Source organism: Gadus morhua, chromosome 9 (genome assembly GCF_902167405.1).
Source record: "Gadus morhua chromosome 9, gadMor3.0, whole genome shotgun sequence".
Lineage (NCBI taxonomy): Eukaryota > Metazoa > Chordata > Actinopteri > Gadiformes > Gadidae > Gadus > Gadus morhua.
Genome location: NC_044056.1, coordinates 16,923,309 through 16,949,630, shown reverse-complemented (window position 1 = coordinate 16,949,630; position 26,322 = coordinate 16,923,309). Strand labels below are relative to the sequence as shown.

At 42.5% G+C, this 26,322-nt stretch overlaps 2 protein-coding genes across 2 annotated transcripts; both read left to right on the top strand.

The window, feature by feature from the left end:
• The first annotated feature begins 221 nt into the window (after positions 1 to 221).
• On the top strand, positions 222 to 26,094 carry LOC115551289 (protein-glutamine gamma-glutamyltransferase 2). The gene is given in 21 exon segments (XM_030366962.1): positions 222 to 338; positions 785 to 955; positions 1,508 to 1,738; positions 1,953 to 2,071; positions 2,308 to 2,436; positions 2,783 to 2,957; positions 21,972 to 22,104; positions 22,245 to 22,348; positions 22,572 to 22,714; positions 22,844 to 22,943; positions 23,412 to 23,493; positions 23,809 to 23,890; positions 24,030 to 24,104; positions 24,106 to 24,153; positions 24,155 to 24,161; positions 24,451 to 24,497; positions 24,499 to 24,543; positions 24,545 to 24,613; positions 24,920 to 25,056; positions 25,520 to 25,535; positions 25,537 to 26,094. Coding segments are annotated over 21 exon segments (2,100 nt in total). The 5' UTR covers positions 222 to 322; the 3' UTR covers positions 25,708 to 26,094.
• Positions 18,558 to 21,663, top strand: LOC115551303 (protein-glutamine gamma-glutamyltransferase 2-like). The gene is made up of 6 exons (XM_030366987.1): positions 18,558 to 18,706; positions 19,193 to 19,363; positions 20,208 to 20,438; positions 20,742 to 20,860; positions 21,105 to 21,233; positions 21,574 to 21,663. The coding sequence occupies exons 1-6, from the start codon at positions 18,691 to 18,693 to the stop codon at positions 21,655 to 21,657; spliced, it is 750 nt and encodes a 249-aa protein (XP_030222847.1). The 5' UTR covers positions 18,558 to 18,690; the 3' UTR covers positions 21,658 to 21,663.
• Positions 26,095 to 26,322: the final 228 nt, after the last annotated feature.

Genomic DNA, 26,322 nt, shown 5'->3' with positions numbered 1-26,322 from the left:
CAACAGATAAATATATAGCCATTTCTGTTGTTATTTTGTCATTTATTTATTGTGCTATTTTGTTTTATTTTTCTTAACACTAAAGGTTATATTGGCTTCAGAGTGACATCAGGGTGTGAGGTAGGAGGAAGCAATTACTGAAATGAGCAATACTGCTGAAATCGAAGAATGTTGCAATATTCTAACACCCACACACACACACATACACACACTGAGAGCAGTTCAGTTCTGTATAAATACGGGGTCTTGATGAGGAGAAGGCTAGAGCCCGGCGCTGCAAACTTGGACCAGTGCAACTCTTGGGAAGAATTAAGCAAAGATAATGGCCCACACAAACCGTGAGTAGCATTCTAACATTGGTTTTCATCACACGTTTTCCTCGCCTCTCCTTTGGATCAATTATTCTCTCTCTCTCTCTCTCTCTCTCTCTCTCTCTCTCTCTCTCTCTTTCTCTCTCTCTCTCCCCTTCTTCTTCTCTCTTTCTCTCTCTATCAAATATCTTTTTGCAAATCTCTTTCCTCTCTCCCTTTTCCACTTGTTTCTTTGTAAAAATGTTCCTCTTACCGTCTGTCTCTGTGGTGTTTCTACACCTTGTGCTGCGTCTAACTCTGCATTAGAGTGTGATATGACCAATCCATATTTCATAAACTAATAGACCTACTAGAGCAGATCTGAGGCACTGGGCCTCCACATAAAGAATTCATCAGGACAGTCATCCCACTAGCCAAACAACACATAGCTGTGTTTTACTCCTTAACATCCTGTCTCTGATTTTCATTTTAAGGTTTTATTGCTGGCGTTGATCTGAGAAGCCAGGAAAACAACCGGGCACACCGAACTGAGGAGATTGATAGGAAGCGTTTGATTGTTCGGCGGGGACAAGCCTTCTCCCTGACGGTGCACCTCTTTCACCCGCTGCAGTCCGGCCATGAGCTGGCCCTGGTCTTAAAGCAGGGTAAGCAACTCAAGGCCTCAATGCAGAGATGGTCACATATAATAGAGCTACGTGAATTGAAGAGTCTCACTTCTTGCTGCTCTATTCCTTTAACATTTTGAAATATTTATTGGACCAACTGTTTTTCAAAAGGTATGATACACAATCCATAAAACAAATCAAATCCCTCAGCAACTCCATCGGGGATAGAGGGGTAACTAGGCCTAGGGAACACATTGAATTAGCTTTTCATAAATGGCCTATCCTAAAAAAAATAATGTTAAGAAAATAAAACAGTTAATTTCTGTAGCAAAAGTAGCTGAACCAATTAATTAATGTGTGTGGGAAGTATGAAGGAAATGGGGGGGGGGGGGGGGACAGTTGTTGGCGGGGGATGGAGGGGGGAGTACAGCTGTTGAGGGGGGGGAATGTCAACAGTTGTTGTCATTGCCATGGGCCCCCCTATGCCTTGGCCCGCCCAGCCAGTCCACCTTACACCCCCAGTCCGGCTGCCCTGATTTTCAGATCACCAATTTGAAACCTATTGCTGTATCCTACCTTGCATTTCCACAGATAAGACCAACGATGATATTGTGATCAGGCAGCGAACGGCTGGAGGGTCCGGTGACAAGTGGTGGTTACACCAGCAGAGCGCGAGGAACGAATTACTGTTGACTGTGTACAGTCCCGCCCGTGCTGCCGTTGGCGAGTACCGCTTGGCTGTTGAACTGATGTCAGGGAATAGACTTCTGGAGAGGACAGAATTTACCAAAATGTACTTGCTGTTTAATCCCTGGTGCAAAGGTAATACTAGCAAACACTCGCACACACAGACACAGCACATGTGCACAAACCAACGGAACATCCACACACATCTAAAATCTTGAAAAGATAATGAATCTACCTGACCTTTCACATGTCATTTCACTTCTGCAGCACATCCCCAGTACCAAGTGCACGTATATAAATATGGAGGTTCATATAGGCTTTGTGTGTGTGTGTGTGTGTGCGTTATTAGATGATGCCGTGTACTTCCCTGATGAGAGACTGCTCGAGGAATACATTATGAACGAGAATGGTCGCATTTTCCGTGGGAGTGCGGATTACATGAGTGGGATGCCATGGAATTTCGGACAGGTAACACAGAAATCACACACACACACACACACACACACACACACACACACACACACACACACACACACACACACACCACACACACACACACACACACCAACACACACACACAGTTGGATAATTCCTATATTATGTCAGTAATCAGTAATTTCTACTCTCTTCTAAATTTTCTAAATTGTATATAAATTGTATGAGACTCCCAACATTTGCTGTCTGTCCCTTTGTGACATTCTCAGTTTGAAGACAATGTGATGGACATCTGCTTTGAGATCCTTGACCGCTTTAAGCCAGCGAGGTCAGACCCCCCAAACTACATGCGTCAGCGATGGGACCCTGTCTACATCAGCAGGGCAGTCGTTGCCATGGTAGGAGATATGCACCCATTTCCACCATTGGTTATTTTTATGTGTGTGTTGCATCAGGACAACTGAGCCAAACGCAGAACCAGATCGCAGTGCTGGTTTTATATGGATGTGATGCATTCGGAAATATTAGTAACTAAAATCAATTTTATCCTGAAAAAACCCCAAAATAAGCTATTGTTTGTGTATGGATGTGAAGCTTGTAGCGATAGGACTCTTTCATTAAAATAACTGTTGTAATAATTATTGAAGTAATAACGACAAGACAGGCACAGGAGCATAAAACAGTTGCATTAAGATCATTTTACATTGTTAATAATATTTTATGCTGTAACTCCCCCTTATCCAGGTGAATGCCAACGATGACGGTGGAGTCTTGGTGGGGAAATGGCAGGAACCTTACACAGGTGGAGTACAGCCAACCAAATGGATGAGCAGTGTGCCCATCCTGGAGAAGTGGAGCAAATCAAAGTCTGGAGTGAAGTATGGCCAATGCTGGGTGTTTGCAGCCGTGGCCTGCACAGGTCAGAGGAATAACTCAATATAAAAGCACACACACACATATACACACATACTGAATCAAACCCTCATCTGAAAGTCGTCCTGAATTTAACTTTGCATTGTTACATGACTTGTGTGAACTGTAATGATTACAGTTAACACAAACTTGGTAAACGCAATATAAAGGACAGACAGATGCATGGTGGGACTCTAGCCTTTCTCATGTGTCATGTGTCCCCTCACAGTGCTGCGATGCCTGGGCATCCCCACACGCTGCATCACCAACTTTGAGTCAGCCCATGACACAGACGGAAACCTCTCCATCGACCGAGTGTACAACATACATAGGGAGAATTATGACCATGCTGACAGCATCTGGTAGGATCCTCTCGTGTTCACAGCACATGCAGAACACGACACACTGTTATGTTATGCATTATGAGTCCCTGTAGGAATTCATAGCTCACAACTTTGTGTGATTATAATGTTTATTTTTTTATTATTTGTGTCAGGAACTTTCATTGTTGGATCGAGTCTTACATGCAGAGAGAAGATCTACCTGAAGGATATGGTGGCTGGCAAGTCTTGGACCCCACACCTCAGGAGAGGAGTAGTGGTAGGGCCCTCTTGCCAAGTTTAGAAATGGGCATCTTTACGCATATATATATATATATTTTCTTTTGCAACTTCTTTGTGTTCCCATATCAGTTTATATCCATATCAGTTTATATCCGACTTATGCTTTGGATATCATGATTATTTCTTTAAACTCTTCTGTGTTTTGTATGCTCCGGTAACTATGGATTATTATTAGCAGTTAAATGCAAAGTCGCTTTATGTACACTGAAAAATAAATTAATGAATCTGTATTTTTTCCTTTCTAGGTATGTTTCGCTGTGGCCCATGTCCTTTGAAGGCCATTAAAGAAGGGGACCTCAATGTGAAGTTTGATGTTCCATTTGTCTTTGCTGAGGTGAATGCAGACATCATCAATTGGGAAATCAGACCAGACGGTCAGCGAAAGCAGGTGGGTGATTATAATGCATATCTTCATTCTTTATCCATTTTTATTATAACTTCCACCGCTTTTTGCTTATCTTTAAAAAAAAACATTTGCATTTTCTTTTTAAATGTTTAATAGCTTTCATCCAGCTCTGCAAAAGTGGGGAGGAACATTAGCACCAAAAGTCCTTACAGCAACGAGAGGGAAGATATAACCCATCAGTACAAGTACCAAGAAGGTTGGTGTCATTTCGACATCAAGAGACAGTGTCATACTCACTTATACCTTTACGATGAGGTGCTATGCTCACCCTATCATACAGTATAAAATACTATATCTTTAACGGCACCCTGTGAATGGAACAGGGGACTCTTAAAGATTTAGACTTTTCTTACCTATATTAGTCATGTTGATTGTTGCTGATCAAGATAAGACTAGAATGAGAAGTTCTAATAATGACAATGATCCAAATTGATTATATGACATTATTTGAATTCCACTTTTTTATGGTATGGTGAGGATGAAGGGCCACAGTGATCGACAGACAGAGATAACGAAACCTCTCATTGATCACTGTTAGCCCCAACCCTAACTACATCAGAAGGAAAACATTCTGTTTAGTTTAGAGCACAGTTGATGTTAATATTGGCCTCGGCAGAGGTTGTGGATCTGCCCATGTCCATTGGGCTGCGGGTGACCGAATCTGCTCCTGCTCCACAGGTTCAGCCAAGGAGCGGGAGGTGTACAACAAGGCAGGGCGGCGCATCTCCGGGCCGGATGGAGAAGAGGAATCAAAACCAGGTGCAGTTTAGAGTCCTTTTGTTACAAATCGACCACAGAGCAACGACTTCATGGTTATTTGTACGCCCATGGAGGATAGCCAACAACAAGAAAAATGACTGATTGATTTTTTGAAAAGTTTTGTGCATGCTTATAATGCAGATGAGAAGTTGATTCTTCCGAAAACAAAATTAATTAGCATGTGCTTTGATAATGGTCAGCAGTATGTATTCTGATGCTGATTGACCTGATCGCTCCAAAGGTGATTCCGGCCAGCATGAAACCTAAAAATCTCCTTTGGTTCGGAGCCCTTGACCCCCTTCCCCCCCCCCCCCCCCCCCTTAGACTCCATGTTGATCCCCTTGATCACTTCTTGAGAGGTCCCACCACAGCAATATATACTTTAATATTTACGTTAACATGTGAATGCATTCATCTTCATTGTGCATTATTAATGTGCTCTTCACAGCCAATGAACCAGGAAAGGTGCAGCTGGAGATCAAGCACGCCAAACCTGTGTTCGGGACCGACTTTGACGTCATCTTTGAGGCAAGTTGTATTGTCATTCAGTGTCCTACAGATGGAGATGCAGAGAATGCATAACCCTGTACGATGCTGTCTTTGTGAGGTTATCTCTCATGGATAGGTCCAATCATCAACGGATCTATAATTGTTCTTTCTCTCAGTTGGAGAACATGGGAGACGAAGAAGTCAGCTGCAAATTGAACATGATGTCAGAGGCTGTCACCTACAGCTCAGTTCACCTTGGATGGTGCCAGAACAGCACGGTCAATGTTGTCATTCCTGCTCACAAAGGTACGTGGTCTAATGCCAGCACTTTAACCCTTCTTGGTTTAGAGACATAACAGCGGCGTTGGCTATTTAGTATGAAACCACCAATTACACCCTGTATAGCAAAGCCTTGAAGTCTTCTTTCTATTTTGGACTAGTGGATAGGGGGTGTGGTTTATCTCTAGAAACGTTGTAGTTTATATATATATATTCCCATATTCTATATCTTGGTAAATGGAGTACAACGTTTTGGTTAGCTATGGTCGTTTGTGTAGACAATATTGTGCTGTTGTGTTCATTCTGTTCCCCACAGTCCACAGGGAGACGGTGCGTTTACTCTACACTAAGTATGCCTCAGTCGTCAGCGAGCACAACATCATCCGGGTGACAGGGGTGGCAAGAGTGTCCGGCCAGGAAAAATCCATCCTGGAGATGGTCAACATCCCACTGAGCAAGCCCAAACTCAGTATTAAGGTGGGTTTCCTATCCATGAGCAAGATGCTAAGCCTCCTCCTTTATGACATAAGCTGATATAAGTGTCAGTGCCGAATGACTAATATCTAAAAAGCTAAAAAACTGTTGATTAACCTTGAACCATTGCCAGTTTATATGCAGGTAGACACGTTACAGGTCAGATGTCATTTGAATAGAGTTAAATTCAACTCAGGCTCCTCTCTTTAGTGTTAGTTTTTCCACAGCATCGTCCACTCCAGAAGCCAGTGTGGACAAAGAGTGGAGTGAACCCCCATTTACATTCCTAATCTCCCCTTTTTCTAGGTTCCTGGCTGGGTGATTTTAAATAGGAAAACCTCCACCTTCATCTCCTTCACCAATCCATTGCCAGTGCCACTGAACCGAGGAGTGTTCACTGTCGAAGGGGCTGGCCTACTTTCAACCAAAGAGTTCCGTATTTCGTAAGTATCTGACCAAAGAAATCAATAAATCAGTAATGGCCTACAACACATATGACATAACTGATATGGAAGGGTTTTCCAAATTTATGATCAACTGTCATACATACACCAGTATGTAAAAACATCTGATGCTGGCCTGACAGTGGGTTTAGCATTGAGCTGTCAGTCAATATACGCAGTGTTTGCATATAAAAATGAATCAAATGCATTGTAAAATACTTTGAGTCTGTTTAGTCATGTTACCTTTCTCTTCAATATTCCATATCTTCCTAACCATGCCTTAAACTACTCTTCTCCTCATCTTCTCCTCCCTCCACACTCCACTCTCACTCTCACTCTCACTCATTCATAACGCTCTTGAGATAATGTAAATACTACTACATATGTACTCCGTGATATAGATATGCCCATCATGTCTGTGTCTGTGTCTTCTCCCCCTCAGTGGTAGCATCGCTCCAGGCCAGCGTGTGTCTCTGGAGCTGTCCTTCACACCCATGAGGGCGGGGGTCAGGGAGTTCCTGGTGGACTTTGACTCCGACAGGCTCCAGGACGTGAAGGGAGTCGCCACACTGGTGGTCCGCAAGACTTCACCCTCGTATTCTTCCAAGTGTCCAGTCATATGTGGATAGAGAGGATTGTAATGCCCTACAAGTTGTGATCAAACCTTTAGCTGCCAGCAACGCTCTGGCACTCACTTTTAGACTAACAAATATATTTAGCAAAGTCAAGCAATGGTTTCACTTCTCTTAATATACCATGATTGAACCCTGATTGTGTAGTGCTGATTCAATTAATGAATAATTTAATTTCTATTAAAATGCAAACATTGCCTTCATTCTTTGCAATGTGTCAGGGCTATTCTAAAGCAGGGCTTATTGATATTAAATGTAGTATTGATACAGATATATATCCATGCATTTTGCGCTTCTGCAGATAACTATTTGGTTGTTATTGATTCAATGTTTTGCCACGAATTTTGTGTCTATTCTTGTAATTGTAATAAAGACATTTTAAGCAAACTATTATTTGAGCCAAATATGTGTTGGCTAAACTGAGGCGACTGGCTCACGGGTTATCCAATCTCTCCCAGGGCTTTGGTTGATGCAGTATTTAAAGAACTCCTTATTTGGATTCTGAAAGACATACAGTCTGGAGATTGGATTGAAACAGCTGGATTGCTCTGCTTATTATTTTGAGCAGGATGCTGTAGATGTGGCAGCTCATATGCTTTATTGAGCTGGGAGAAAGAGCCTGCCAGAGTTTCAACCAAACCCCTTCTCATGGCAAGCCAATTTGAAATAAATTCACTAGACTGGATGTGTTGCAGATATCCGTAATTCAGTTTTGCCTGGTCAAAAAGAACATTCCGGATATCGCAATTGAATTCTTCCTATCCACAATTGTCATTTCAGATATCCACAAAGACATTCCTCCTATAGGAGAAATGACGTCACTTTTGTGATTCATGTCTATGGGGTTTCTCACGGCCTATTCCATAGACTTCCTCACCAAGGCCCCCATGTGTGAATGGAGCCCGACCGCTCTCTGTGATGTCTTTGTGCGGGGACTGGGTACAATAAACATGAACTCGTATATTATGAACTGCCGTCTATGCATCCAGGCTCGCAGGAGGGAGAGACGCTCAGAGTTCCAGTCATGTTCTGCCCTGCCACACAGTTCCCCTCACTCCAAGTCTCCAGTTACTCCTGCCTCCACCTCGTTTGCCTCAACCGCTCCTTTAAGTGTGGAGGATCCTGAGCCTATGCAGCTTGGTCGCACCCGCCTCTCACCTGAAGAGAGGGAGAGAAGGCAGAGACAGAACCTTTGTATGTACTTCGGCCAGCCAGGACACTTTGTCAGCCGGTGTCCAGTAAAAGCCAGAGCTCACCTGTGAACGGAGGCATGCTGGCGAGCTCCATCGTTGTCCCTGCCTCCCCTAAAAGAACCAGCCTCTCCAGTGAGTTCCTGCTGCCTTCTGGCTCCCACTCCATCACCATCCTCGTCGATTCAGGGGCCGACGAGAGCATTATGGACCAGGCCCTCGCTCTCCGGCTTGGACTTCGCCCAGAGAAACTATCATTGCCCATCTCTGCCAGCACCCTGGCAGCAACTTCAACGCATTTGATGAGCATTTGGCCAACGCAAAACATAACTACAGAACTGAAGAACTGCAGGCAGGACGTCAGACGACGAGGCAGATTACTATGACACACATCTTAGTACTATTTCCCGGAATGCTGCCTTGGTTTCGACCCTGCTTGTTCCTGACCCGTCCTCGTCGTTCCTGCCCTGGTAACCTGAACAGCCTTCTCTCCCTGACCCCTCTGCCTGCTCGCCCCTTGTCTAGCTTGGATTCCCTGTTTGGACAATAAACTGTTGAACTGTTCCAACGCTGGTCTTAGTCTGTGCTGTTCTTGGGTTCAACCTCACGCCCATTACAGATATCTTAAATTAAGTTTTGACTAGGCAAAATTACGTTGTAGATATCTCAAGATAGTGCATCTGCTCAATTCTATTTAGTGCTTGCACAGATTGTTGTTTTTTGTTTTGAGCAACCCATTCCATATTCTGAGCTAATTTCAAACCTTGGCATGACAGTTCTAGTCAAAACAGTATCTACCTTGATTTATTTTCTTACTACTTCCCTCCTTGCGCATGGCCAATACCATGAGGATTAAATGGTAAGCAAACCTAACAACGCTGTTGGTGCAACCAACTTTGAAGTCCCTAACATTAACTAAAATAAAACCAATCTACTGGGAAGGGAAATCGAAGCCAGTATATCCAAAACCAAAGGTCGATATTGGTGGGTTTACCATCAGCCGCCTTGAAACAACGCTGTACCCAAAGTCATGCACTAAACCGAAAACGTTACACGCCATTACACAAACACACTAAGGCAATTTCACACACACACACACACACACACACACACACACACACACACACACACACACACACACACACACACACACACACAGACACACACACACACACACACACACACACACACACACACACACACACACACACACACACACACACACACAGGCCATTGCACAAACACACATAGGCCCAATCCGAAAGTGAGCCCTGACAAACATACATTTTACTTTTGAATACTTCAGTACAAAGGATGTATTGAATAATTAAGGGTGAATATTGGCCTACACTTACTAATCATAAGTCAGAACGGGCTACATTTGGCTGAACTATAAAAGATACAAGTAGTAATATGAAGAGCCGTTTGGGAGCCAAACGAGCCGGCTTTTGTTGGTGAGCTGATCCAAATGATCTGGCTCACTAAAAAAAGGCTGAAATTCCCATCTTGTCACGCATTGACAATAGCGTCTTCGTGTTGTTTACCTACCTAATTTCCGAATTTCCCTTTGGTCTCCGCAGTAACGTCACAACGCTTTAAACTGTGGGTTATTCCCTTAGATGAAGACTGCACTGACGCAGACTCACGGAAAGGGCTCGGTAAGTGTGGACTCAAACCCTCACGACATTGGGACACCCTTAATAATTTTGCAAGAACGCGCAGCAAAGTCTGTGAGTCTGTGAGTCCGGACATTGGGATTGGGCCATAGACACACACACACATACACACAAACACCAAGGTCATTATACACACACACACGCACACACACACACACCTCTTGTCCAACACTCTGAAGCCCCGGTAGAGGTGGTGTGTTTCTGGAGTCCAGTCGCCAGCAGGGCCTCTATGTTCGACTGGCAACACAGGGGGCCCTATCTTGCATCCGGCGCAATTTACTTTCTACACTGACGCATGTGTCGTTGCTAGTTTGCAACTGGCGCAGAGCGTTCTTTTCCCTCCTGCGCCACTCGTCGGTAAATTAGGGAATGATCTCGGGGCGGTTCGGCCAAAGGAGGAGGCGTGTTCTGGCGCAAGCGTTCCCTGGTGCTATTTTGCAGTTTCAGAAATCACTTGCGCCACAAACCAGGAAATACCTGGTTTAAAGTCAGTGGCGCGTTGTTCAGATGCTATTTTAAGGGCGCATGCATAATGTAGCTTGTGCACCTCACGCATACACTTTGCTTCTCTCATCTACCTATCCACTCATTCTTGGTCAATTATTTGGGAAAGAACAGCTGATACAGCGGTATTAAGTTGTACTTTTAAATCAATGCATCCTCAAACACCAGCAAACACATATTTTCTTGACACAGACATCGTGTACATGCCCATAACTTTTAGGGTTGATGAGTATTTGATCGTGAGAAAACATTGTTATACCGCAAGTGAGTGTTAAAAAGTATGAATGATTGCGGGCGGTGTGTGTGTATCTGTAAAATAATAATTAACGTGTGTGCGTCCATCTGTTTAAACACACGCAAACTAAACACGTAAAGCATAATACAGACAATGGCAATGTACAGTATATTAACACATGGGGGGACACATGCATATTAGGAACACAAGTCGATAACGATCATGCATTCAATACTGATCAGAAACGATGTTTATAATATATTGCGTAAATCATTAAATAGAACCACAGTTACCACATATCATATGTGTGTTAAGTGTTCTTTGCCAAAATTGATTTGAGGACTCAGTATTTCCGAAGTTGTGGAAGAAAACCTTATTCCATGTGTGAATTAGGCCATATTATTTGGCCATAAACTGAGCCATTTGAAGTTTGAAATGCATGTGCATCTGTCTCATCGGAGACTGCAGACGCGCTGTCAAATATCAACTTGTCAGATTCAAATGCGCTCATGGCTCTTAAAGGGGATGGGGGCTGGCACTCTCATTGCTTTATTGCACGTTACGCCCAAACCACACCTCTGGGTAATTAGGCTACTTCAGACCAACCCTTTTTAGCCGGGCGCAAGAGTCATTTTTGCGCCGGTAAAATAGCGACATTGACATAGAACCGCCCACAAAGCTGCTTGCGCTTCGCGCTTCTCACTTGCGATTCAGACCGTTAAAATAGGGCCCAGGAAGTGTCAAACCTACTCACCTGTAGCCCCGCCCCTACCTCACCTGTAGCCCCCCCCTATCGTAACTCACCTGTAGCCCCGCCTCTAACTCACCTGAAGCCCCACCCCGATCGTAACTCACCTGTAGTCCCGCACATAACTCACCTGTAACTCCGCCCCTAACTCAACTGTAGCCCCACCACTAACTCACCTAAAGCCCCGCCCTGATCATAACTCACCTGTAGACCCGCCCCTATCATAACTGTTATTTTATCAATTAATGTGGAAATATTACAGCTATTTCATTATAGCGGTTTCCTTTTTCAATTCGGCGCAACCATAGGGTTGCTGCGGTGTGGACATTTCCACACCGAGTAATACACTTGTGTCAACACCGGTATTATTGAGTATAAACGGTATCAACTTTGAAACTAGGTCAACCACCATCTTCTCCGTCAACTTTCCTCTCACTCGGTGACAGCGTCTGGCAGCGCGCCAATTCTCGGTGACATCGTTTTATAACGTTCTATAGCATAATATAATTTTATATATAATATCACGGCCAAAAGCTCTGTGCGCCTCCGGATGGCCGTAGCGTGGGGAGCTCTCGTAAGGGTTGGGCTTCGCAGGGTTTGTTTACCGGCGTTGCTATGGTTACCGGTCTTGTGTGTTCCAACGGTTTTATTTTCTTAATTATAATTATATCATTAATTTCTACTGAATTCTTTTTTATTACTGTAAAAAAAAAACTGTGTTGCCGGTGTGCAACACCGAGCAATGTCCTCAACACCGGTAACACCGTATACCGCGGCCACCCTAGCTCAACGTTACTTTTCCCAGGGACAGATTTGACAGCGATACTGCATTCTCGAGCAGTATGGTATTGCGCAAGCACGCAGGTGTGGTGAACCTCAGTAGGGGAATGCAACCCCATCTTAGCTCCTCCTCCTGCACCCAGGTGCAAGATAAAAGGGCCAAGATGGCTGAACTCAGCCTCTGTTGGTTGCCTCCTAGGGTGGTGAGTAGGGTCCCCGTCTTTTAACAGTTTTGAGTTCCCATTTGAACTTTTTTTAATTAGTGTCTCTTGTTTCTTAGGATCCCTGCTGCTGTTTTGTACGGTTTTAGTTCTGTTTTAGCTGTGCTGTTTTGTTTTGGTTTTGTTTTGCTATTTTGTTTTGAATGCTTTTGCTTTTGTGTTATTTCCCCTTTTCTGTTTCATTGTTTGACCATTGGATTGCTGGGTTACATAACCCAGCAAGGATGATTTGGTACATAAATGACTTCATGTTGCGGAACTTCGACAATGAGTCTCTCGTCGTCCATGTTGCCAACCCTCTGAGACCCTTTGATTGATTGACTGCTGACCTGGTGCCACCAGTCATGACGTAATAATGTTGATGTGAAGTTGTGATAGGCTACATGAGCTGAGTATTGTGTTTTATTTTGAAAATTGACCGGATTCTCTATGGCTTTTACTTTTTCACTTCCTGACCTGCTCGATCTGCTCTGTTGAAATTGACGCGGTTCAGCAATGGCTTGCGGCAAAAATAGAAATGCTACGGAATGATAGCGCTGCGGAAGGCCATTGTCCTTCCGGACAATGGCCGGAAGGAAAAAGCGTGGCATTTAATTGCAGTCGTTTTGAGTAGGGTCTATCTGCAGCCGGAGCCACTTGCCAAACACGCCCATTGCTCTGCCAGACACGCCCATTGCTCTGCCAAACACGCCTATTGCCAAACACGCCCATTGCTCGTTCTATGTGGTGGTGTCATGGCAAATTTGTAACGGCCTACGTCATCAGTCAACTTGACAACTGATTTGATTGGGTTGTCCGTTGCCGGGTGGGTTTCAAAAAACATTCGGCTCATGTTTCCAAAGACGAAATAACATAATACAGATAACGGATCGCTAGATAACACTTGTTTTTCATTTATATTTGTATTGTATTGAATTGTTTAATCGAATTTAAATCGTGTTTTAAAGCAGGTTTCAAAAACCATTCGCGCTTGTTGCGGAACACGTGGTAGTCGACCACGTGGTAGTCCACACGTGGTAGTCGACCACGTGGTAGTCACGTGACTGCAACGTAACAGGACGGGACTGGGCGGCGGTCTTATATTCTGTAGCATTACGCACGCCCACGAGCTATGGGCGTGTTTGGACAGAGCAAGGCGTGTTTGGCAGAGCAAGGGCGTGTCTGGCAGAGCAATGGGCGTGTCTGGCAGAGCAACGGGCGTGTTTGGCAAGTGGCTCCGGCTGCAGATAGACCTACTTGGTCGTTTTGGGAGTGGAAGGTGAGTACATTAGGTTTAGGATTATCGCGTGATCTCGTGATCTTGCGTGAATACGGCCGCCGCTCCGTGGAAATGCGCGCAGGGCAGAAGTCGCAGCCGTTCCGTGCCGCAGCCGTAACGCAGCCGTAACGCGGCCGTAACGCGTCCGGTGGAATCCCGGCGTCAGTCCGGCTTGTGTCCAGGTAGCACTCTGGTTTGTCTAATTGGTATCTACCTCTCCTTTTATTCTTCTGATGCTTCTGGCACTAGCCCTAAGCTCCTATTTTCAACAATTGAAATTACTTTATATATTTTGATCCTTTCCCAATCTGAATTAACTCCCTAATTTGAGACCTTAGCAGCCTTTCTTGCTAGGGCGGAATCCGCAGAGGTCGGTTCCACCCGGACAATCCCTTTCTATTAGAGGCGGTATCTCAGAATTAACTCACAAACCCAACACACATATATTGGAGAGAGTCTCCTGCTTCAAGTTCCTCGCTGTGTTTGTCAAAGATAACCTCACCTGGACCAGGTAGGAGGACTCTGCGGTCAAAACTGCCCGAAAGCGTGCTTGAGGATTCATGAGGATTGGCATGACTGCCAAGACCCTCAAAAACTTTTACAGATGGATTATTGAGAGGCATCCTTTCTACTGCATTACTGCCTGGTACGGCAGCTGCTGCAGAGCTGATTGTAAGGCCCTCCAAAGGGTGGTGGAGATAGTAGAGTGCATCATCAGCCGTCTGGTAGTCCTTACCGGAGCATTTAAGCACAGGCTACCAGACTCACTCCCAGGCCATCAGGCTTTTTCTACCAGCACCACTTATCGTGTTGATCATATTGATCATATTGATAAAATGAAACCTCCTACACTTGCTCTGATCACTTGTATATTAAATTTAAATAAGCTTCATTGAATCTACATATTCATAGGCATATCTCCACTTTGTATATATATATATATATATATATATATATATATATATATATATTAGTGGTGGCCATAGATTTTTTTTTTAATCTAGATTAATTTTGGAATTAATCTAGATTAAAAAATCAAAAAATCCTTTCGTTTACCTTAACAACTGTCAATTATACTTGGCAACGGTGAATTATCAAATATAATTCACCGCCGGAAGTTGTGAAGTGCCCATGCAAGTGAACAGAGCAAAAACAAAAATAATTGAAAGCTGAACGTTGGGAAGGCCCATGCAAGTGAATGGAGCAGTCTACAGCATTGAGGAGAGCCGTGTAATAATCCATAATAATGTAAGGTTTAGAAGTTAAATATTTGAAAGTTGTTGAATAAATTAATATAATTTATATTGGAGTTAATTGTCTAGAAATGTACTTACAATTTTTAGTAAGTAAATCATTCACATATTTATGTTACACAATTATTACTCACATATTTACATGTTTACATATTTAACACAGTCAGGATATTCTGTTGAATCTGCCTCTCTGATTCCCTCACGTTTACCTCAGTCTAAATTCTAGCTTCTGATTGGTTAGTTCAGTCACGTGATGGGTCCGAACAAGGAAGTGTTTGAAAATAGATTAACGGCGATATTTTTTTTATCGCGCGATAAAAGTTTTGCGTTAACGCAGCCGTTAACGCCGATAACAGCCCACCACTAATATATATATAATATTTATCTATTTAAATAACCACCAGGATGCTATATTCACTTTTTTACATTCTCTGGAATGAGGCTCATGTTTTATTTTTGTTAAGTAAATGTTTTGCTAGTCTTGCCCTTATTTTTGCTTTGGTTACCTTATTTATGACTCTTTTTAATAATTGGATGTCTTCTTACTAATGCCTTCTATGTATTTTTTGCTTGCCATGTCACAAGGGGTTTCACTATTCAGAAGGACCTTGGGTTTACTGTGCATAGGACAAATTAATACATTGACAAGTCCTTGGGGCATTCTCTTGGTAAGAAGAATAAAAAATACGAAGAGTAAAAAAATAAGAATAATCTTTTGCTTGTAGGTATACCTATCCGTATGATAATGCGATCCATCTTACTGCAGCATTGCATTCTATCACAAAGGTATTTAGTGAACCATTTTACTGCTTGGAAGGACAAGCCAATGCTGGGGAACCTTTGCAGAAGGATAGGGGGATCACTGTCAAACACCTTTGACAAATCTATAATAACTGCACTGGATTACCTGCTGTCCAGATTCAGTAATATCATCTACGAATTTCAGAGCAACAGTAATGGTACCGTGCCGTTTTCTAAAGCCAGATTGAAATTCTGATAAAATAAAAGTTGATTAATTTCTTTTTTCAAGAACTTTGAAAGGACAGTGTCAAATTATGAAACATAGGTCAAAGGTTCAATGATTCAATCTGCTGCTTACTTTAAGTATTCATCTAATTCTCAAGGCCTGCAGTTTTAGAAGTGTCCATCAGCTTTAGGTCTTTGTGGACCTCTGGAGGGTTGTGTGAACAAAACCGGCTACCAGGTGAGATGAAAGGCTTCATGGTTAAGAAAATTATATTTTGTGTGACTTCAGATACTATGAAGAAATTATGAGAAAATCAGCAGAATTGTTATTGCGTTGTGTTATGTAGAATTGTGCTATATAATCCATTATGTGGACAATATCATCATTTAAGCAATTGATATGATATCGATACAATATGGAGAGGAAAGGGAGGAAATAGAGATGTCCGATATTATCGGCCCACCGATATTATCGGCCCGATATTAGCATAAAAATGTAATATCTGTCAATATCGGTATCGGATTTTTTTTGAAAATAAATAAAAAAATAAATAAAAATAAACATTGCACTTTTCCCTTAAATTAAGTTGAAGTATTTTTCTTATTTTGCACAGACAATGTTAACATTTGGAAAGCCTTGTTGCATTCAAGAATGCATCCAGTGGGGCATCACAATAACATTAAGCATGTTGTGTTAATTCCACAACAGGAGATATGTAATGTTACCTAAATTAGGTTTGAGGAAAAAAATAACCCAAATATCGACATCGGTATCGGCTGATATCGGAATCGAAAATTTAGAGTTGGACAATATCGCATATCGGATATCGGCAAAAAAGCCAATATCGGACATCCCTAGGAGGAAACCTTTATTTGACCCTTCAAACACAAAGTTGTCAGGCCTTGACTCAGGGACAGGGAATCAGAAGCAAAACTCAAAAGACGGCAGTATGTTTTAAACCAAAAACGCTTTACTAGAAAATGTTAAACAAAAAAACGCACCCATATTATAAGCACCAGTCTATTATTGGAGCAGTCAGTGAAGTGTGCCATTTCTACAGAGACAGGGAACTTGGAACATATCGATTGCTAATTTTATCGGAAAAACTAGGGGGACAGTGATATAAGGACTATTTGTACCAGTGCCAGGCAGTAGGCATCCAGGTGATAGAAGCCAAGAGATCCCACGGCCTCTAAAGAAGGTGTATGCATGTTTGTCACTCGTTGGCCCACCTATTTTACATCTGCTGGTCTTCAGCCATAAGGCCCATATGTCTCTAACAAAGAGCCAATTGTTGCCCTGGACAAACAACTGTGAGTGTTTGTGTGCATGTGTACAAATGTTTTTGTGATGGTTACACTAAATATCCTAAACCATCCAGATGGTAGTCCTTCAAACTTCGAACAAACTATGAGATAGCCATTTCTGTTGTTATTTTTTATATTTCTCCGTTGTGCTATTTCTTAATCGGGCTATTTGTTCTATTTCTCTTACCACTAAAAGTTTTGGCCTCAGAGTGAAATCAGGGAGGACTGAAGGAAATATATGCATGCCATTACCCTTCCTGCATCCATCAACTTCCTTTCTGGAGGGAGACGGTGTGGTTGTGGTCCAGGTCACTGAACTAGCACTAGGGTGAGATTGGGACGAGGTCAGACTTCTTCCCGAAAAAGCTGATATCCAAACATTCCAGGAATACACGCCTAGTTTTCAGCCCAATAGCAGTTGGCTGAAAACCAAGCGGGTATTCCACACAACACAACAATGAGTATGTAGAGTAACACAAACGCTAAAATGTAGCGACTAGTATCCAAACGAAGCAGTCGCTGAGAGGCTGAGTGTAGGGTGTAAGCTGATTGTCCGACGCGCTGTACTAAACAAAATATCCACTGAGATCCGAGATTCCGTTTACCGGTTTTTTATTGAAAAAAGTATGACAACTTATCATAACGTGTTCAAAGTATGAAGAATATCGATCACAGCGATCTAAGCAAAAACAGCGGTCAACAAAAAATACGACCTCCCAGTAACTCACCCTCTCTTTCCTAGTTACTTCCGCCCGCACCAGCGTACCTGTGATTATATTAACTAGATGTTACCCGCCCATATGATTCGTAAACCAATTACTGTGATATCAAAATAAACAACAAAAGTTACGAAATATAACAACCAAAATAAACCAAATATAAACCACGAAATTATCTATTTCCATTAATAAACACCTTCATGGCTCCTACACAGATGTTCCCTGATGTGTCATAATCACTGATCTGTCACCAATCCAAGGGCTTGACCCAAAGTCCTAGGAAATTAAATATATTCGTCTCAGCCCCTCTTGTAAGACACACGATATTATAAAATTGTCTGCTAATTCACAAAAATTTATAATAGGACTGTTCAGAGCCCATGAGAATAGATGGAAGGACAGACACACGCTCTCTGTGTACATACATACCATACAGTGACGGTATGGGGAAGCAAATAACAATATGAGCAATAATGCTGAAACCTAAGAATGTTGCAATATTCCATCTAATTTTCTTCCCCTCCCTCATCGCTTCCAGTTTGTATTACGGAGATAACCAAAAGTCAGAGGGAGGATGTGAAAATAGGGATGCTAGTGGGTGTGTTAAGAACGTTATGTCCGAGGTCAAGAGGTCAAGTTGTGTGTGATTCTGGAGGTTGGCTCAGAGCAGTTCAGTTCTGTATAAATACAGCGTCTTGATGAGGAGTAGGCTAGAGCCTAGCGCTGTAAACTTGGACCAGTGTAAGAGCAACTCTTTGAAAGAATTTAGCAAAGATAATGGCCCACACAAACCGTGAGTAGCATTCTAACATTGTTTTTCTTCCCACGTTTTCCTCGCCTGTCCTTTGAATCAATTATTCTCTCTCTCTCTCTCTCTCTCTCTCTCTCTCTCTCTCTCTCTCTCTCTCTCTCTCTCCTTCTTCTCTATTTCTCTCTCTCTCAAATATCTTTTTGCATCTGCAAATATCTTTCCTCTCTCCCTTTTCCACTTGTTTCTTTGTAAAACGTTCCTTACTTTCTGTCTCGGTGGTTCTACACCTTATAAGGACAACAAGATGTCTCTTGCGATTACTGTAGGAATGAGAAATGTGCTGCGTCTAACTCTGCACTAGAGTGTGATATGACCAATCCACATTTCATAAACTAATAGACCTACTACAGCAGATCTGAGGCACTGGGCCTCCACATAAAGAATTAATCAGGACAGTCATCCCACTAGCCAAACAACACATAGCTGTGTTTTACTTCTTAACATCCTGTCTTTGATTTTCACTTTAAGGTTTAATTGCTGGTGTTGATCTGAGAAGCCAGGAAAACAACCGGGAACACCGAACTGAGGAGATTGATAGGAAGCGTTTGATTGTTCGGCGGGGACAAGCCTTCTCCCTGACGGTGCACCTCTCCGACCCGCTGCAGTCCGGCCATGAGCTGGCCCTGGTCTTAAAGCAGGGTAAGCAACTCAAGGCCTCAATGCAGAGATGGTCACATATAATAGAGCTACGTGAATTGAAGAGTCTCACTTCTTGCTGCTCTATTCCTTTAACATTTTGAAATATTTATTGGACCAACTGTTTTTCAACAACTTCTCCTGCCTCAAAGTGTGTGCCTGTTGCCCTTCCTTTGTTTGGGATACCGAACCTTTTGATACACAATCCATAACACAAATCAAATCCCTCAGTAACTCCATCGGGGATAGAGGGGTAACTAGGCCTAGGGAACACATTGAATTAGCTTTTCATAAATGGCCTATCCTACAAAAAATGATCGTATGAAAACAAAACAGATAATTTCTGTAGCAAAAGTAGCTAAACCAATTAATTATGTGTGTGGGAAGTATTAAGGAAATGTATTAATGATGTGAGCATTAGAATAATTTAAGTTGGACTAATCGTACTAATTAAACGGGAGCGCGCACTAAATCAAACCCATCATATACACCACGTAACACGCCATCGCTACTGAAAGCGTGCTGACTGCAGTGACAACCTCTTACAGAGTAACATCTTGACAGCTCATTGACCACCAATCCCGCTTTCTGTCAGGGTGGGAGCCTAGGTTTCCCCCTTATGACTATATTGTGCAATGCGTGCTGCGCAGCTATATTACTTTGCTAATTGCATCACTTGCTGGCAGCAACAAAAAATAAATACTAGATATATTCCTTCTACGAGCACACATGGTAATTAATGACACAATTTACCGGCACGTTGCACTTTCAGTTCGACGGAAATTTTCAGATTACCAATTTGAAACCTATTGCTGTATCCTACCTAAGCTACCTTGCATTTCCACAGATAAGAACAATGATGATATTGTGATCAGACAGCGAACGGCTGGAGGGTCTGGTGACAAGTGGTGGTTACACCAGCAGAGCGCGAGGAACGAATTACTGCTGACTGTGTACAGTCCCGCCCGTGCTGCCGTTGGCGAGTACCGCTTGGCTGTTGAACTGATGTCAGGGAATAAACTTCTGGAGAGGACGGACTTTACCAAAATGTACTTGCTGTTTAATCCCTGGTGCAAAGGTAATACTAGCAAAGCAAACACTCGCACACAAAGACACAGCACATGTGCACAAACAAACGGGACATCCACATACATCTAAAATCTTAAACCGATAATGAATGTACTTGACCTTTCACATGTCATTTCACTTCTGCAGCACATCCCCATTACCCAGAAGCACGTATATAAATATGGAGATTCATATCAACTTTGTTTGTGTGTGTGTGTGTGTGTGTGTGTGTGTGTGTGTGTGTGTGTGTGTGGTGTGTGTGTGTGTGTGTGTGTGTGTGTGTGTGTGTGTGTGTGTGTGTGTGCGTCATTAGATGATGCTGTGTACCTCCCTGATGAAAGTCTGCTCAAGGAATACATTATGAACGAGAATGGTCGCATTTTCACTGGGAGTGCGGATTGGATGAGTGGGTTGCCATGGAATTTCGGACAGGTAACACAGAAACCACACACACACACACACACACACACACACACACACACACACACACACACACACACACACACACACACACACACACACACACACACACACACACACACACACACACACACAGTTGGATAATTCCTATTTTATGACTATTATGATATAGTTTCAAAATCAGGAGTTTCTACTCTCTTTCTAAATTGTATGACACTCCCAACATTTGCTGTCTGTCCCTTTGTGACTTTTTCAGTTTGAAGACAATGTGATGGACATCTGCTTTGAGATCCTTGACCGCTTTAAGCCAGCGAGGTCAGACCCCCCAAACGACATGCGTCAGCGATGGGACCCTGTCTACATCAGCAGGGCAGTCGTTGCCATGGTAGGAGATTTACACCCACTTCCACTATTAGTTAATTTTATGTGTGTGTTGCATCAGGACAACAGAGCCAAACGCAGAACCAGATCGCAGTGCTGGTTTTATACGGATGTGCATGGCCAAAATAGAAGTAACTAAAATCTATTTTATCCTGAAGAAATCCAAAATAAGCTATTGTTTGTGTCCGGCTGTGAAGCTTGCAGCGTTAGTGCTCTTTCATTAAAATAACTGTTGTAATAAATAATGAAGTAATAACGACATGATAGGCACAGGAGCATAAAACAGTTGCATTATGATCCTTTTTCATCTTAAAAATATTTAATTCTGTAACCCCCCTTATCAGGTGAATGCCCACGTGACGGTGGAGTCTTGGTGGGGAAATGGCAGGAACCTTACACAGGTGGAGTACAGCCAACCAAATGGATGAGCAGTGGTGCCCATCCTGGAGAAGTGGAGCAATCAAAGTCTGGAGTGAAGTATGGCCAATGCTGGTGTTTGTTAGGCAGCCGTGGCCCTGCACAGGTCAGAGGAATAACTCAATATAAAAGCACACACACACATATACACACATACTGAATCAAACCCTCATCTGAAAGTCGTCCTGAATTTTACTTTGCATTGTTACATGACTTGTCCATGAATGTCTACAGTTAACACAAACTAGTTTGACGCAAAATAGAGGACAGGACAGATGCATGGTGGGACTCTAGCCTTTCTCATGTGTCATGTGTCCCCTCACAGTGCTGCGATGCCTGGGCATCCCCACACGCTGCATCACCAACTTTGAGTCAGCCCATGACACAGACGGAAACCTCTCCATCGACCGAGTGTACAACACACATAGGCAGAGTGTTAACCATGCTGACAGTATCTGGTAGGATCCTCTCGTGTTCACAGCACATGCAGACACACAGAAATCTGTTATGTTATGTAGTATGAGTCCCTATAGGAATTCATAACATAACTCACAACTTTGTGTGATTATGAGTTTTTTTATTTTATTTTGCGTGTCAGGAACTTTCATTGTTGGATCGAGTCTTACATGCAGAGAGAAGATCTACCTGAAGGATATGGTGGCTGGCAAGTCTTGGACCCCACACCTCAGGAGAGGAGTAGTGGTAGGGCCCTCTTGCAAAATTTGCCTAATTTCTTTGTGCTCCCAGCTCCCAGTTTAAATCCTGCAAAATAAACGACTTATGCTTTGGATATTATGTTTATTCTTTAAACTCTTCTGAGTTTGGTATGCTCCAGTAACTATGGATTATTATTGCCAATTAAGTGCAAAGTCGCTTTATGTACACTGAAAAATAAATTAATGAATCTGTATTTTTTCCTTTCTAGGTATGTTTCGCTGTGGCCCATGTCCTTTGAAGGCCATTAAAGAAGGGGACCTCAATGTGAAGTTTGATGTTCCATTTGTCTTTGCTGAGGTGAATGCAGACATCATCAATTGGGAAATCAGACCAGACGGTCAGCGAAAGCGGGTGGGTGATTATTTTGCATGTCTTTATTCTTTATCCATTTTTATTATAACTTCTACCTCTTTTTGCTTATCTTTAAAAAAAGAATTGCTGCGGAAATTAATTTTCCTTTTCTTTTTAAATGTTTCATAGCTTTCATCCAACTCCGCAAAAGTGGGGAGGAACATTAGCACCAAAAGTCCTTACAGTAACGAGAGGGAAGATATAACCCTTCAGTACAAGTACCAAGAAGGTTAGTTTCTTTTTGACATCAACAGACAGTGTCATACTCACTTATACCTTTATCATGGGGTGCTATGGGCACCCTATCATAACGGTATAAAATACTAAATCCTTAATGGTACCCTGTGAATGGAACAGGGTACTCTTAAAGATTTCGACTTTCTTACCTATATTAGTCATGTTAATCGTTTGCTGATCAAGTTAAGACTAGAATTAGAAGTACTAACAATGACAAAGATCCATGATGATGAAATTCCACTTTTTATGGTATGGTGAGGATGAAGGGCCACAGCGATCGACACACAGACATTAAGAAATCTCTCATTGATCACTGTTAGCCCCAACTCTAACTACATCCGAAGGAAAACTTCTGTTTAGTTTAGAGCACAGTTGATGTTAATATTGGCCTCGGCAGAGGTTGTGGATCTGCCCATGTCCATTGGGCTGCGGGTGACCGAATCTGCTCCTGCCTCCACAGGTTCAGCCAAGGAAGCGGGAGGGTGTACAACAAGGCAGGGCGGACGCATCTCCGGGCCGGATGGAGAAGAGGAATCAAATCCCAGGTGCAGTTTAGAGTCCTTTTGTTACAAATCGACCACAGAGCAAGCAACAACGTCATGTTCATTATTTAATTCGTACGCCCACGGAGGATAACCCACAACAAGAAAGATGTTTGAAAATTTTGTACATGCATATCAGAAGGTGATTCTTCAGAATATATTAATTAATTAGCATGTGCTTTGATAATGGTCAGCAGTATCTATTCCGATATGCTGATTGACTTGATCGCTCCATGGGTGAAACCGGCCAGCAGATATTTTATTCAGCTTCATTATACATTAGTAATTTACATGGATTAAATTTATTTCTCTCACAGCCAATGAACCAGGAAACGTGCAGCTGGAGATCAGATACGCCAAGCCTGTTTTCGGGACCGACTTTGACGTCATCTTTGAGGCAAGTTGTAGTGTCATTCAGTGACATAACGGATGGAGATGCAGGGAGTGCATACCCTGTACGATCCTGTCTTTGTGAGGTTATTGCATCATGGATAGGTCCTATCATCAACGGATCTATAATTCTTCTTTCCTCTCAGTTGGAGAACATGGGAGACGAAGAAGTCAGCTGCAAATTGAACATGATGTCAAAGGCTGTCACGTATAACTCGGTCGCACCTGGGAGAGTGCCAGAATAGCACGGTCAATGTTGTCATTCCTGCTCCACAAAGGTACGTGGTCTAATGCCAGCACTTTAACCCTTCTTGGTTTAGAGACATAAACAGCGGCGCTGGCTATTTAGTATGAAACCACCAATTACACCCTGTATAGCAAAGCCTTGAAGTCTCCTTTATTTTTTGACTCATGGATATGGGGTGCGGTTTATCTCTAGAAACTTGGTAGTTCATATATATATTCCCATATTCTATAATTTAGTAATGGAGTACAAAGTTCTGGCTAGCTATGGTCGTTTTGTGTATACATATTATTTTGCTGTTGTGTTCATTCTGTTCCCCACAGTCCACAGGGAGACGGTGCGTTTACTCTACACTAAGTATGCCTCAGTCCGTCAGCGAGCACAACATCATCCGGGTGATAGGGGTGGCAAGAGTTGTCCGGCCAGGAAAAATCCATCCTGGAGATGGTCAACATCCCACTGAGCAAGCCCAAACTCAGTATTAAGGTGGGTTTCCTATCCATGAGCAAGATGCTAAGCCTCGTCCTTTGGACATAAGTTGATATAAGTGTCAGTGCCGAATTACTAATATCTAAAAAGCTTAAAAACTGTTGATTAACATTAAACCATTGCCAGTTTATATGCAGATAGACAGGTTAAAGGTCAGATGTCAGGTCATTTGAATATATTAAATTCAACTCAGGCTCCTCTCTTTAGTGTTAGTTTTTCCACAACATCGTCCGCTCAAGAAGCCAGTGTGGATATAGAGTGGAGTGCACCCCCATTTAACATCCTAATCTCTCCTTTCTCCAGGTTCCTGGCTGGGTGATTTTAAATAGGAAAATCACCACCGTCATCACCTTCACCAATCCATTGCCAGTGCCACTGAACCGAGGAGTGTTCACTGTTGAAGGAGCTGGCCTACTTCCCACCAAAGAGATCCGCATATCGTAAGTATCTGTCCAAATTTTTTTATAAATCAGTGATGACAAACAACATATAACACATATCACTTAACTGATATGGAAGGGTTTTCCTAATTTGCGATCAATTGTCATACATACACCAGTATGTAAAAACATCTGATGCTGGCCTGACAGTGGGTTTAGCATTGAGCTGTCAGTCAATATACGCACAGCGCTTGTATATAAAACGAATCAAATGCAGTGTAAAATACTTTCATAGATATTTTATGCAAAATAATAATATTTTTGGGCAAATTAGTCTGTTGAGTCATGTTACCTTTCTCTTCAATATTCCATATCTTCCTAACCATGCCTTAAACCCCTATTCTCCTCCCTCCGTACTCAACTCTCACTCTTCATAATACTCATGAGATAATGTAAATACTACTACATATGTACTCCGTGATATAGATATGCCCATCATGTCTTGTGTCTCTCTCCCCCTCAGTGGTAGCATCGCTCCAGGGCCAGCGTGTGTCTGTGGAGCTGTCCTTCACACCCATGAGGGCGGGGGTCAGGGAGTTCCTGGTGGACTTTGACTCCGACAGGCTCCAGGACGTGAAGGGAGTCGCCACGCTGGTGGTCCGCAAGACTTCACCCTCGTATTCTTCCATGATGCCCAACATATTCGGGTAGAGAGGATTGTAATGCCCTACAAGTTGTGATCAAACCTATAGCTGTCAACAGGGCTCTGGCACCCGCTCTTATACTGACAATTATATTTAGCAAAGTCAAGCAAGGGTTTCACTTTTCTTAATATACCATGATGTGTAGCGCTGATTCAATTAATTAATTAATTAATTTCAATTAATGTGAAGAAAATGCAAACATTGCCTTAATTCTTTGCAATGTCACAGGGCTATCATAAAGCAAGGCTCATTGATATTAAATGTAGTATTGATAGACATATATCCATGCATTTTGCACTTCTGCAGATCACCATTTTGTTGTTATTGAATCATTGTTTTGCCACGATTTTTGTATCTATTCTTTTTTAATTGTAATAAAGACATTTACATAATTGTGGGGGCCAATGTATAGATATTGTGGTTGGGATATGGGGCAGTAATAGGGTAAGGGTTAATTATAGGGTCAGTGTTAGTAATAGGTTAAGGTTACTAATAGGGTAAGTGTTACACAGAGAACCTGTTGCTCAATATTTCTTTAAATAACCTTTCCTTAAATAGTTCTATGAAGAACCAACATACGGTTGAAAACAGCTGCATAGGGAAAAGAACTACAAGCCAACCA